The sequence below is a fragment of the Phocoena sinus genome, chromosome 9, assembly GCF_008692025.1.
Source record: "Phocoena sinus isolate mPhoSin1 chromosome 9, mPhoSin1.pri, whole genome shotgun sequence".
NCBI lineage: Eukaryota > Metazoa > Chordata > Mammalia > Artiodactyla > Phocoenidae > Phocoena > Phocoena sinus.
The window spans coordinates 15,095,148-15,109,030 of record NC_045771.1 but is presented as its reverse complement, the minus strand read 5'-3'; the positions used below and the strand labels follow the sequence as shown (position 1 = coordinate 15,109,030).

Genomic DNA, 13,883 nt, shown 5'->3' with positions numbered 1-13,883 from the left:
GTTTATATATGAACCTTTTGAATTTGAAGTACTTGAGGGATACTTAGGTAGAAATGTATAGCAGGGCATTGGTTTCAAGTTTCTGAAACTCAAAAGCAAGCTGTTGGCCAAAAATACACATTTGGGAGTCACTGATTTTATTTGAAGTTATAGGTTTAGGTGAGGTTACCTAAATGTCATAATTATTATGATTTTATCATGATACTTTAAATTTAACTCCCTAAATGGACAAAGTACTCTATTAAAATAATAATTAAGCAAATGCTCTGCATATTTGCCTTATAATAAATTACAGAATAATCATGTATATTTTTTATAATGTAAGTGCTTTCAGCATCATAGTGCTATTGGTTAATTAGGTCATTCCCCAAGTATTAAAAAGACTCTAAATTTAGAAACTGAGAAAAAATTGTAGAATGATGGTGCCTTATTAAGAAGTTTTATGTATATCAAACCTTTGGATGCCCACTGTACTCTAAGCTTTTTGAAATCCAATCAATCAAATCAATGTATCTGAATTCTTCTAGCACATAGTCTGGTACATAGTAGAAACTCAATAAATATCTGTTAAATGTGTGACAAAGACTGTGTAGCAGTTGAACGAGACTGGAGATTAAATACATACAGAAAATTTTTAAAATAAATAAATAAAAAATAAAAGCTGGTCCTTTGAAAAGATAAACAAAATTGATAAACTTTTAGCCAGACTCATCAAGAAAGACAGGGAGAGGACTCAAATCAATAAAATTAGAAATGAAGCAGAAGTTACAACTGACACCACAGAAATACAAAGGATCATAAGAGACTACAGCAAGCAACTGTATGCCAATAAAATGGACAACCTAGAAGAAATGGATAAGTTCTTAGAAATGTAGAACCTTGAAGACTGAACCAGGAAGAAATAGAAAATATGAACAGATCAATCACAAGTAGTGAAATTGAAACTGTCATTTAAAAACTTCCAACAAACAAAAGTCCAGGACCAGATGGCTTCACAGGTGAATTCTATCCAACATTTAGAGAAGAGCTAACACCCATGCTTCTGAAACTCTTCCAAGAATTCCAAAGGGAGCAACACTCCCAAACTCATTCTATGAGGCCACCATCACCCTGATACCAAAACCAGACAAAGATACTACAAAAAAAGAAAATTGCATGCCAGAATCACTGATGAACACAGACACAAAGATACTCAACAAAATACTAGCAAACTAAATCCAAAAATACATTAAAAGCATCATACACCATGATCAAGTGGAATTTATCCCAGAGATGCAAGCATTCTTCAATATACACAAATCAATCAGTGTGATACACCACATTAACAAACTGAAGAATAAAAACTATGGTCATCTTAATAGATGCAGAAAAAGCTTTTGACAAAATTCAACACCCATTTATGATAAAAAAAAAACTCTCCAGAAAGTGAGCAGAGGGAACTTACCTTAACACACTAAAGGCCATATATGACAAACCCACAGCTAACATCATTCTCAACAGTGAAAAACTGAAAGCATTCCCTCTAATATCTGGAACAAGACAAGGATGTCCACTCTCACCACTTTTATTCAACATAGTTTTGGAAGTCCTAGCCACAGCAATCAGAGAATAAAAAAGAAATAAAAGGAATCCAAATTGGAAAAGAAGTAAAACTGTCATTGTTTGCAGATGACATGATACTATATATAGAAAATCCCAAAGATGCTACCAGAAAACTACTAGAGCTCATAAATGAATTTGGTAAAGTTGCAGGATACAAAATTAATACACAGGGCTTCCCTGGTGGCGCAGTGGTTGAGAATCTGCCTGCTAATGCAGGGGACACGGGTTCGAGCCCTGGTCTGGGAGGATCCCACATGCCGCGGAGCGACTGGGCCCGTGAGCCACAACTACTGAGCCTGCGCGTCTGAAGCCTGTGCTCCGCAAGAAGAGAGACCACGACAGTGAGAGGCCCGCGCACCGCGATGAAGAGTGGCCCCCACTCGCCGCAACTAGAGAAAGCCCTCGCACAGAAACAAAGACCCAACACAGCCAAAAATAAATATAAATGAAACAAAAAACCAAAATTAATACATAGAAATCTCCTGCATTTGTATACACTAATAATGAAAGAGCAGAAAGAGAAATTAAGGAAATAATCCCATTTACCACTGCATCAAAAATAATAAAATACCTAGGAATAAACCTACCTAAGGAGGCAAAATACCTGTACTCTGAAAACTATAGGACTCTGATGAAAGAGATCAAAGATGACACAGATAGAAAGATATACCATGTTTTTGGGTTGGAAAAATTAATATTGTCAAATGGCTATACTACCTAAGGCAATCTACAGATTCAATGCAATCCCTATCAAATTACCAATGGCATTTTTCACAGAACAAGAACAATGGAATTGTAAATTTGTATGGAAACACAAAAGATCCCAAATAGCCAAAGCAATCTTGAGAAAGAAAAACAAGGCTGGAGGAATCAGGCTTCCTGACTTCAGACTATACTACAAAGCGACAGTCATCAAAAAAGTATGGTACTGGCACAAAAACAGAAATATAAATCAGTGGAACAGGATAGAAAGCCCAGTAATAAATCCATGCATCTATGGTCAATTAATCTATGACAAAGGAGGCAAGAATATACAATGGAGAAAAGACAGTCTCTTCAATAAGTGGTGCTGGGAAAACTGGACAGCTACATGTAAAAGAATGAAATTAGAACATTCTCTAATGGGACTTCCCTGGTGGCACAGTGGTTGAGAATCTGCCTGCCAATGCAGGGGATATGGGTTCGAGCCCTGGTCTGGAAAGATCCCACATGAGGCAGAGCAACTAAGCCCGTGCACCACAACTACTAAGCCTGAGTCTAGAGCCCTTGAGCCACAACTACTGAAGCCCATGCACCTAGAGCCCTTGCTCACAATGAAGAGTAGCCCCCCTTCGCCACAACTAGAGAAAGCTCACATGGCAATGAAGACCCAATGCAGCCAAAAATTAAAAAAATTTTTTAATTTAAAAAGGAGGGTGGGAAGGTAGGAGATGCAAGAGGGAAGAGCTATGGGGATATATGTATATGTATAGCTGATTCACTTTGTTATAAAGCAGAAACTAACAGACCATTGTAAAGCAATTATACTCCAATAAAGATGTTAAAATAAATAAATAATTTAAAAAAGAAAAAAAAAAAAGAACATTCTCTAACACCATATGCCAAAATAGACCAAAATGGATCAAAGACCTAAATGTAAGGGCGGACACTATAAACCTCTTAGATGAAAACATAGGCAGAACACTCTTTGACATAAATCGCAGCAATAACTTTTTTGATCCACCTCCTAAAGTAATGAAATAAAAACAAAAATAAACAAATGGGACCTAATGAAACTTAAAAGCTTTTGCACAGCAAAGGAAACCATAAACAAAAAGACAACCCACAGAATGGGAGAAAATAATGTGCCAACAAAGCAACCAACAAGGGATTAACCTCCAAAACGTACAAACAGCTCATGCAGCCCTATGTCAAGAAAACAACCCAATCGAAAAATGGGCAGCAGATCTCGTGGGGGTGGAGGTGCCGCACTGCGCTGCACACAGGATCTTAGTTCCCCAACCAGGGATTGAACCCGTGCCCCCCGCACTGGAAATGCAGAGTCCTAACCACTGTACCGCCAGGGAAGTCCCAGGCAGAAGATTTAAATAGAAATTTCTCCAAAGAAGACAGCCAGGGGCTTCTCTGGTGGCGTAGTGGTTGAGAGTCTGCCTGCCGATGCGGGGGACACGGGTTTGTGCCCCGGCCCGGGAAGATCCCACATGCCGCGGAGCGGCTGGGCGCGTGAGCCACGGCCGCTGAGCCTGCGCATCCGGAGCCTGTGCTCCGCAACGGGAGAGGCCACAGCAGTGAGAGGCCCGCGTACCGCAAAAAAAAAAGAAGACGGCCAGATGGCCAAAAAGCACATGTAAAGATGCTCAACATCACTAATTATTAGAAAAATACAAATCAAAACTACAATGAGGCATCACCTCATACTGGTCAGAATGGCCATCATCAAAAAGTCTACAAACAATAAATGATCGAGGAGGTGTGGAGAAAAAGGGAACACTCCTGCACTGTTGGTGGGAATGTAGATTGGTGCAGCCACTGTGGAAAACAGTATGGAGGTTCCTCAATAAACTAAAAATAGAATTACCGTATAATCTAGCAATCTCACTCCCAGGCATATATCAAGGCAAAACTATAATTCAAAAAGATACATTCACCCCTATGTTCATAGCAGCACTGTTCACAATAGACAAGACATGGAAACAACCTAAATGACCATCAACAGACGAATGGATAAAGAAGATGTGGTACCTATATACAACGGAATACTACTCAGCCATAAAAAAGAATGAAGTGATGCCATTTGCAGCAACATGGATGCAACTAGAGATTATCATACTAAGTGAAGTCAGAAAGAGAAAGACAAATATCATATGATATCACTTATATGTGGAATCTAAAATATGACACAAATGAACCTATCTATGAAGCAGAAACAGAATCAGGGACATAGAGAACAGACTGGTGGTTGCCTAGAGGGAGGGGTTGGGAGAGGGATGGATTGGGAGTTTGGGATTAGCAACTGCAAACTTGTATATATAGAATGGATAAACAATGAGGTCCTACTGTATAGCACAGGGAACCATATTCAATATCCTGTGATAAAGCATAATGGCAAAGAATATGGAAAAGAATGTATACATATGTATAACTGAGTCACTTGCTGTACAGCAGTAATTAACACAACACTAAATCAACTATACTTCAATTAAAAAAATAAAAATAAATAAATTGGTATAACCACTATGGAGAACAGTATGGAGGTTCCTTAAAAACGAAAAACAGAACTACCATATGATCCAGCAATCCCACTCCTGGGCATGTATCCAGATAAAACCATAATTCAAAAAGATATATGCAACCCTGGGGCTTCCCTGGTGGCACAGTGGTTAAGAATCCGCCTGCCAATGCAGGGGACACGGGTTTGAGCCCTGGCCCGGGAAGATCCCACATGCCACAGAGCAACTAAGCCTGTGCGCCACAACTACTGAGCCTGCGCTCTAGAGCCCGTGAACCACAACTACTGAAGCCTGGACACCTAGAGCTCATGCTCTGCCACAAGAGAAGCCACCGCAATGAGAAGCCTGCCACCACAACGAAGAGTAGCCCCCACTCGCTGCAACTAGAGAAAGCCCGCACGCAGCAACAAAGATACAACTCAGCCAAAAATCAATTAACTAATTTTTTTAAAAAAGAAAAGATACTTGCACCCCAATGTCCATTGCAGAACTTTTTACAATAGCCAAGACATAAAAGCAACCTAAATGTCCATAGGCAGAGGAATGGATAAAGAAGATGTGGTACATATATACAATGGAATATTACTCAACCATAAAAGAGAATGAAATAATGCCATATGCAGCAACATGGATGGACCTAACGATTATCATACTAAGTGAAGTAATTCAGACAGAGAAAGACAAGTGTCATATGATATTACTCGTATGTGGAATCTAATTTTTAAAAATGATACAAATGAAGTTATTTACAAAACAGACTCACAGATTTTGAAAACAAACTTATGGTTACCAAAGGGGAAACGGGGAAGGGATAAATTAGGAGCTTGGGATTAACATAAACACACTACTATATATAAAATAGATAACCAATAAGGACCTACTGTATAGCACAGGGAAATCTACTCAGTATTCTATAACAACCTATATGGGAAAAGAATCTGGAAAAGAATGAGTATATGTATAACTGAATCACTTTGCTGTACACCTGAAACTAACAACATTGTAAATCAACTATACTTCAGTAAAATTTAAAAATTAATAAAAATAAAAATAGACCTCATTAAAGTGGAAAGAATCACCCTATGAATGTTACCATAAATATCATGCTAACAATTGAATTCCAATAAAGTATTTAAAATCTATTAAGAAAATAAAAAGTATATAACTATGATCATATTTGAGTAAAATGTATATGCATATTTATATGTACATATGCTTAGATATATTGCAAGGGCTTCATTAAAATATTTATATTTGTTATCTCCAGTAAAATATTAGGGTAGTAAAATTTTATTTCTAAGTTTTTAATTTTTGTGTTTTCAGTGTGGAAGAAGAAAAAATCACGTGGTCAAAATTGCCTTTGGAAATCTCTTAAATCACTGAAAATACAATAAACACAAATGTATTTATGAACCACACTTGACATTGAGAAAAACTTTCTCCTTGACCAAACCCTAGCCAGGCTTTTCTAAGCTGCTTCTCACCTAAGCCTCAATCTTGGTATATAAAGATTTGAACAAAGACTAACAGTTTCTAACAGCTCAAAGCCACACCTCTCGGATGACCCTAGCTCTCTTAAAAGTGCCTACCTGAACATACTCAAGGCTTCCAAAAAATTTACTGTTTGTTCCGATCGATACCTGGAGATAGGGCTCCTGTCTGGGTTTCACGTGGACCAACCCCTCTTACCACTTTTTGCCGATTTTCACTTCCCTGCCTCTGTTGAGACCTTCCTTGTCCTACTCCCTCTTCTCCCTTTAAAAAGCCCAGTCACCTCCGTACAAATCAAAGTTGAATTCAGTTCACACTGGACTCTTTTTTCCCTACTGCAATAATTACTAATCAAAATCTGTCCCTACCACTTTAGTGTCTGACTTTATCTTGGACAACATAGTTTCTCAGTAAGTTTACTGCTTACTAGAAATCACTAATGAAACTACGAAATGGATAGATTTTTTATTCCCATTAACTGGTGAAGTTCTGTGTATCATCTTATGCGTTGATTCATTGTTTCCATGCTTCTGAGGAAGGTCAGGCATTCAACAGGACAACAAAATCATCGCTCAGCTGTGACAATTCAATTAGGGTTTTTTGAAACCCTTGAAAAGCAAAGGTTTGTCTTTCATCCTTGTCTAGTATTTTTTTTTTCCTGGGCAGAAACTAAAATTTTTTATGTAGTATTTCCCTCTATAAGAGAAATGGTTTTCCAGAATTCTGAAATCTCCCTTTTCATTTGAGCACATGGTGATGTGAAATTAGAGTCTTATGATAAGCTTGTTCCCCCCTTGCCCTCTCCCAATCCCCTGCCAGTTCACTCTTCAGCAACCACAGTGCTCTTTGTAAATTGCAAAACTGATCATGACGCTGCTTAAAACACTTCAATTACTTCCCACTCCTCCTAAGAAAAAAAATCCAAAGTGTGCCTGCAAGGCACACTCTCTCCCTGTACTTCTCTGCACTTTGCTCATCACAGATAGCTTCTATTCCGAGAAGACACCAAGCTCTTCCCATCCCCAGGACTTTGCACCAGATGTCATCCCACCTGAAATGCTGTTACCCTTTACAAGTTGTCAGCTTCTTATACTTCAGGTCTCAACTCCAAAGTCACCTTGCCTCTTTTTATAATTTTTTTAAGTTGAAGTACAGTTGATGTACTTTATTACGTAAGTTACAGACAGGTGTACAATACAGCGATTCACAATTTTTAAAGGCTATTCTCCATTTATAGTTACTCTAAAATATTGGCTATATGAAGCCTTGTCTTTTAAAAAGGCCTGTCCCTCATGGAACGTATGGATTTTAATTCAATTTATCCTTCAGTAAAGGAATTTTGAGCCAAAAGAGGGGGTGGGGGAAGGCCTGTCATCCCTTTCACTCATTATCGTTGCCTCCCAACATACTTTCAAGTTGAGTGCTTTACAGATATGCACATAATTAAGATACGCAAATAATTAATTTGAATCATCTTAATTTTGTGCATGTTTGTAAAGCACCCAACTTGAAAGTAAGCCTCTTGAGAGCAGGAATCTTGTGGTGGTGTGTTGCGAAATGTTTAACAGGCTTTCCAGAAACAGTCCTGATGGTAGCATTTGCCTGTGGCCATGGGATAAAAATCACCACCGTGCTAATTTCAAGCTACAACGTGACATCAACTGGCTTGCAAAGTAATTTCCTGAAAATTTAACAATCAGTTTTCACAAGCCAGTGCAGGCCAGTTGCAGCACACCACTGGACCCTGGTCTGGCTTATTTACTGCTATAAATAAAGAGAACAATGTCAGGCACAGAGTAATCGTGCAATAAATGCTGGTTGAAAGTTGAACTGGGATAAATTCTTTTTTTTTTTGGCCGTGCCTCGCGGCATGCAGGGATCAAACCCCCAGCCCCTGCAGTGGAAGTGAGGAATTCCCTTATAAAGTCTTGCTTCTACTCTATCAAATATAGATGGTAGCTTATGGAGTCCTTTCTGGCATTCTAACTGCCAAACTATGAAAAAGGCGGTTTGTGGAGAATTACCCTGAAAACAACTTGTCGAATGAGTCACCAAAATAAGTTCCTAAATGAAGGACAAAAGAAAGAGGAGGAGAAAGGGAAGGGGAGTGGGAAGGGAAGGAAGAGGAGGAAGAAGAAGAATTAAGTGAAAGTAAAGTCAATTTCCTTGCTGATGGCCACACCTCTCATTGGTCCCCAGACCAATAGCATCAGATTCACTCTGGATTCCTGCTAAAACTGTGGGTGATGGTCCCATATACAGAATCAGAATCTCTGGGTGAAGTCCAGGAATCTTCATGGTATCAAGTTACCCTAGTAACTCTGATATGCACTGAAGCTTGATAACCGCGTCCAAGGGTACACTGACTGATGAGCTCACGAGAGTGTCACCAAGCTCTCCTGTCTACCTGGAGCAGCCGGCCCCACTCCAAACCCAGGCAAATATTCTACGAGCAAACACAAAGCTTCCCAGATTCTAACTTCCCATCCTAAACCTGGTGAGGAAAGCAAAACATTCCAATTGCATAGTGATTGAAATCACTCAACTGGGCTTAAATATTTCTCAGTAACAGAAATACTCTTATCTGAATATTTAGCATTTGGCCTTGATGCTGTTGACCACCGTTATGGTTATTAGCTAACACTTATTGAGGGCTTCCTATGTGTCAAATGTTGGGCTCAGTGCTTTGTATGTATTAATCTCATGTAATACTGAGAAGAAACCTACGTAGTGGGTGTTACTGTTTATCTTCATTTTACAGATGAGGGGGGCATAGAAAGTTGGGTGACATCACTGTGAAGAGCTGAGAACTCCCCGAGAAGGACGCTAAGCAGAACAAAGCCCTATGCCCCAGGAGACCTGGTCCTAGTTGAGATATTTCCTGGTCCACGAAGTCACCGAAAGCAGGGTGGCCTCAAAGATAAATGCCCACAAATACCCAGAGAAAATGTTCCAAGTGGTTGAGAACCAAGAGACTATTCCTAATTAAAGCTTGGAGAATAAACTCTACCTCGGTCTGACCATCCAGAAATAGGATCAATATTTTACTGCTGCCTTTCAGCATTATGTTCTTTTCTGAACATGCTGAAATAATAAGTGCAAAAGAACTGTGAAAAGCACAACTGCAAGACCAAAACTGCCCTCATTTTTAATTAAGTAGGCAAAATATTCCCAAAATAGTTTTAATAAGGGTGGTAGCAAAATCCCATTAAATTATAAGAAATACACGTTACAGTCTGTTTAGCCCATGTCAACCCCCTTTCTCTGAAAACTGCCCCTCCCAGGTTGCATTCATCCATAAGCCTGACTCTTGGCCACAACTGATTTAGCTCAACTATGAACAACTGACCAGGCCTGGCCAGTGAGATGCCAGAGAGAGCACCCTTCCGGGGTGCAGAGAGTACTCTGGTGTCTTCTGGTGCCTGGAACTAAGGATAGATGCTTGGGATTTGCGGGGCGGCCATGTCCGTGGACAAGCATAGCACACTGGTCTTGAGGGAGTACAGCCTGAATGCTCAGTGACCCTGGGCCCCAGATAGATGTGAGGAGGACAGAGCCTGGGTCCCTGACAGCCCTCACTGCCTGGATCAGGCCCACCCAGGGCCCAGCCTCACTCTTGTCTTTGGCTGCAGCCAGCTCAGGGGGATTTCCATTTCTCGTGGCCAAAAGAGAAAGATCAGAGCAGAGGGGCAAGCTGTTTGGCCCTCTGAGGAACCATGACCATGTGGGGCACCATATCTGCCTCTGTTTCTCTCCTGAAACAGGGCCCATCCAACGGTCCAGATCACCCCTGGATTTTCTCCCAGCCTGTGCCTGGTTCGTCTAAATGCTAAACTTAACCTGCCCAGGGCCACATCCTTGCACCCTGGTGCAGCCTCCCTGCACTTCTGGGCTGTTTTTCGATTGCACCCTTGACAGTGTCAGGGTTGGAGCTCACTGTCGTGCAGCTGCCCCAGCTCCTTGTGTCGTCCATGTCTTTTGCATCCTCTCCCAACAATGTCCAGCAAAATCTAAACCCTGCATGCAATGCAATACATGCTACTGACTGGAAGACTGGAAGCATCAATTTCGCCTCTTTTCCCAGCCAAATTAACCAGACAATGGGAAAACAACACCTCAAGGAAACTCAAGTAAACAAATCCTTGGTTAAACCCTTAACCTGAAGGGAGCCAGGTCCCTCTTTCCCCACCGCCCTTAGACATATCCTCCCTACAGAGACCCCTGGGCTGTACCTGGGATATAAATGGCGCCACCATTGCACCAATGCGACACGGGGAGCCACCGGTCCCCATCCCCAAAGAGCGCATCATTGTGGGGTAGACCTGGAGTGGAGAAGTTAGCTTAAACCCCTCTCTCCCAAGTCCTCTGCCCTTCCCTCCACAGGTCAGGCTTTGGTATATATAAAAGGCCAAATATTCTATATGGATATACAGGATATAGAAGATGTTCATTTTCTCAGGTACACAAGTTTGAATTTTAACAATATCAGAAAATAAACACTTAGAAATTATCCTTTAAGTGAGCAAATTCCAAAATAGGTGTTTAATACTCCAAACGTAATTTTAGAAAGGTACTTGCAGTCAGACAGAAGATTGCCACTTTAGAGCTATAAACATATAAAGGTGATTCTACCGAATGGAAAGAAAATACTCCCCAAGTAATAACAATCCAACCAAACCTTTAATACAGATACAGTGAAAAGAACTGACGGGAGTGCCACATACATGCTACACCATTCACCATGTTTGTGTTGTAAGATCTTATGGTGCAGTCTACTTTCTTGCTGCAACTTTCTTGCATTTATAGTAAAACCTCATTAATCTGTACTTCACTGATTCAGAGTTCTTAATAAATAAGCAAATAGTATTTAATAAAGAAGATTTCAGGGAGAATATATGAAAGAATGCTTTTTAATTTTAGAAATTTTTCTCTTAACGCTATAAATACTGATCAGTTTTCATCAATTCACTGAAGCAAAGCACGTGGCCTCTTTACTTGGCCACATCGTGTTAGCCACCATCTGTCAAACGCAAAAAACAAGACGCTTTCCTGCCCTGGGGGGCACTGCTATATTTATAAGAATGTCTGGGGGTGGAATGCCTTTTCACAGAAACTTTTTTCTTTTTCTAGAAAATGAGGCTAGTGGCTATTGAAAATAATGGATTCAGATACATACAGATGATCTTTGCTCGAATATCAATTTTTTTGGTTCATTTTTGACAATTCTAGGAGATGAAATAACAGAAGACAAGCAACTTCAGGTACACATTTTTTTTTTTAAGCAATAAGTATCAGGGAAAAAATACTTAGGAATGACCCTTTAAATGAACACATCCCAAAATGTTAAATTGAATATTTCAAATATAATTTTAGAGGCACACCACGATACACATAGACTTTTAAGTTCACAAATTCACAATAATTTTAGAAGATTGTTAATGGAACTAAATGAAATACTACATATATGTCAAATGTGTCATAATTTCCTATTTTTATCTATGTGAGGGGAAAAGAATCTTTTTCTCTGTGGTTTTGATATGTCATCTGTATTCTAAACAGACTTCTACGTTTCCCAAGATGAAGATGAATGCAGCTATAGCAGTCCCTATAGCACCACTTTCTCCGGCTCAACGAAAGGCAAAACCAGTTAAAATACTAAGTTTCCTACTCAGATATTGCTTATTTCTAGGAGTATTTGCTCTTTAAAGTGGTGGTTTCTGAGAAGCTCCTCACAAGTGATGTATTAAGTAGATATAGTAATTCAATAAATTAAGAATAAATTACTATTCTATTTGAATTTAAGCTACCTACAACAAACAACAGACAGAGTGGGATGTGATCTTTCAAAAGAATAAAGGCGAAAAATACATTCTAATTTTAAAAAGGGAGAAATAGGGTGTTTTGCATTTTATCAGCAACATGCAGGTACCGGGCCCTATCCCTATTTCTTCGGGAAGCATGGTATGAGGGCAAGAGTTGTTTTTTACATGGATGCAGTTTAGTGAGAAAGGGAGAAGGTCCTATCTTTCTTCTCAGAGACTGGCTTTCACTAGACCCCCTGGGGCAGGAGAAAGGCCCCATCAAATAAACCTTCTGGTGTCATTTTAATAGGATGTTTTTAGAAAATCATCAAAAGTCAACAGAAGCCAGGGACGCGTGATCTATAGACAAACACCTGCTCTAAGTAGCTCACCTCGCACACCTTGATGGAACCAACCCCTTCCCCAAAACTAACCTCAGCAGTGTAAATATAGATGGTGTTGAAGTTGGACGCCACCAAAGCCCTCAGCATGAAGAGGAAGCCGATGAGACCGGCACTAGGGAACCAGAGTGAGACGTTACCACAGGCGACACAGAGGGCCTTCCGGGGCCCCGATCCCAGGACATTACAGATGCCAACACACATCTCTGAAGACCAGGTCCTGAGGAAGGGGCTGCTCCTCAGCTGGCCTGACTGTGGGGTCCGAAAGCAAAAGCCGGACTCAATCCTTCAATCCGGTCCCCCCAGAGTGTGCCGTTCCAGCCCAGCCCCCCAAGATGAGCACACCTCTGCACCACCCTTGGAAAATGGTACAGACAGTTTGCAGAATAAGTCATATATATTATAAATGAGGCCCACTCTAGGGTCACAAATTCAGAGTGCAATGAGTTTTCCCACCACAGGTATGCTGTCTACATCCCTATCTTGACAACGGTGCAGAGCATTTGGTAAACAACCAGAGTCTCCATTCTCCAGGAAGCTTCACATAAAGATCCTAAATATCTCGGTAAGTGAACTGAATACTCCCACGCTGGTACCCATGTCCTGTGAGTGCTGACGATGGACCTGCTCAGGGGGAAGAGGAGAGGGGCAGGTACCAGGGGCTTGTTTGATCGTTCTAGTCAAACAAGCAGCCTGTACTCTACTCTCTTGGCGAAAGGGACTTGCCCCTAACCTCCACTGAAGGCCATGGGTCAGGAGACCTCATATTAAAACCACTGCACAAAACTAGATTGCTTTAAAGCAAACAGAAAGCAAATACCTTGAAGTGCAAATATTGAGGAGAAGGACGAAGCTGTGCATCCCACGGTAATAGAAAGGCTCAGCCGTCTTCCCAGGAAATTAATGCCCAGGATAGTTACAGGATTCACTAGGGAAAAAATGACAAAGACAATTTTCAGAACCTTGAAAGAAAATGAAATTTATTAACAATGGCATGGATTCCTCCCTGTCATCTCAGAAAGAAGCAACTTAATCCAAACGTCATGCGTACTCCAGCCAAGACCCAGTCACACTGTCATCAACTTCATGACTCCTTCCATATGCTTTTCCCACGGGGATCCGAGAACGACAAGCACTGGAGTATATGAAGGACATTTTACACCCGGGATGCTTATTACAGCACGCAGGTCTATTGTAAACCGCCAACTTGCTAGACCTATATTTTAAATGTTTTATACTGTTTTTCAAATTCAAGGTGCCATTGATTTTTAAGTACCATTATTTTATGTCTATTAAAGCAGAAACAGTGCTTCCAACTGAAATCTAACATGCCATTGTGAGACACATCCCAGTTTCAG

The 13,883-nt window shown here is 40.5% G+C and overlaps 1 protein-coding gene across 1 annotated transcript in view; it reads right to left on the bottom strand.

Annotated features, from left to right (window-relative positions):
• The window catches only part of SVOPL (SVOP like), a 64,918-nt gene that overhangs the window by 21,918 nt on the left and 29,117 nt on the right, over positions 1-13,883 (bottom strand). The window contains 4 exon segments of the mRNA XM_032643990.1: positions 10,556-10,645; positions 12,559-12,640; positions 13,346-13,379; positions 13,382-13,453. Of these exon segments, the coding sequence (XP_032499881.1) occupies positions 10,556-10,645; positions 12,559-12,640; positions 13,346-13,379; positions 13,382-13,453 (278 nt within the window).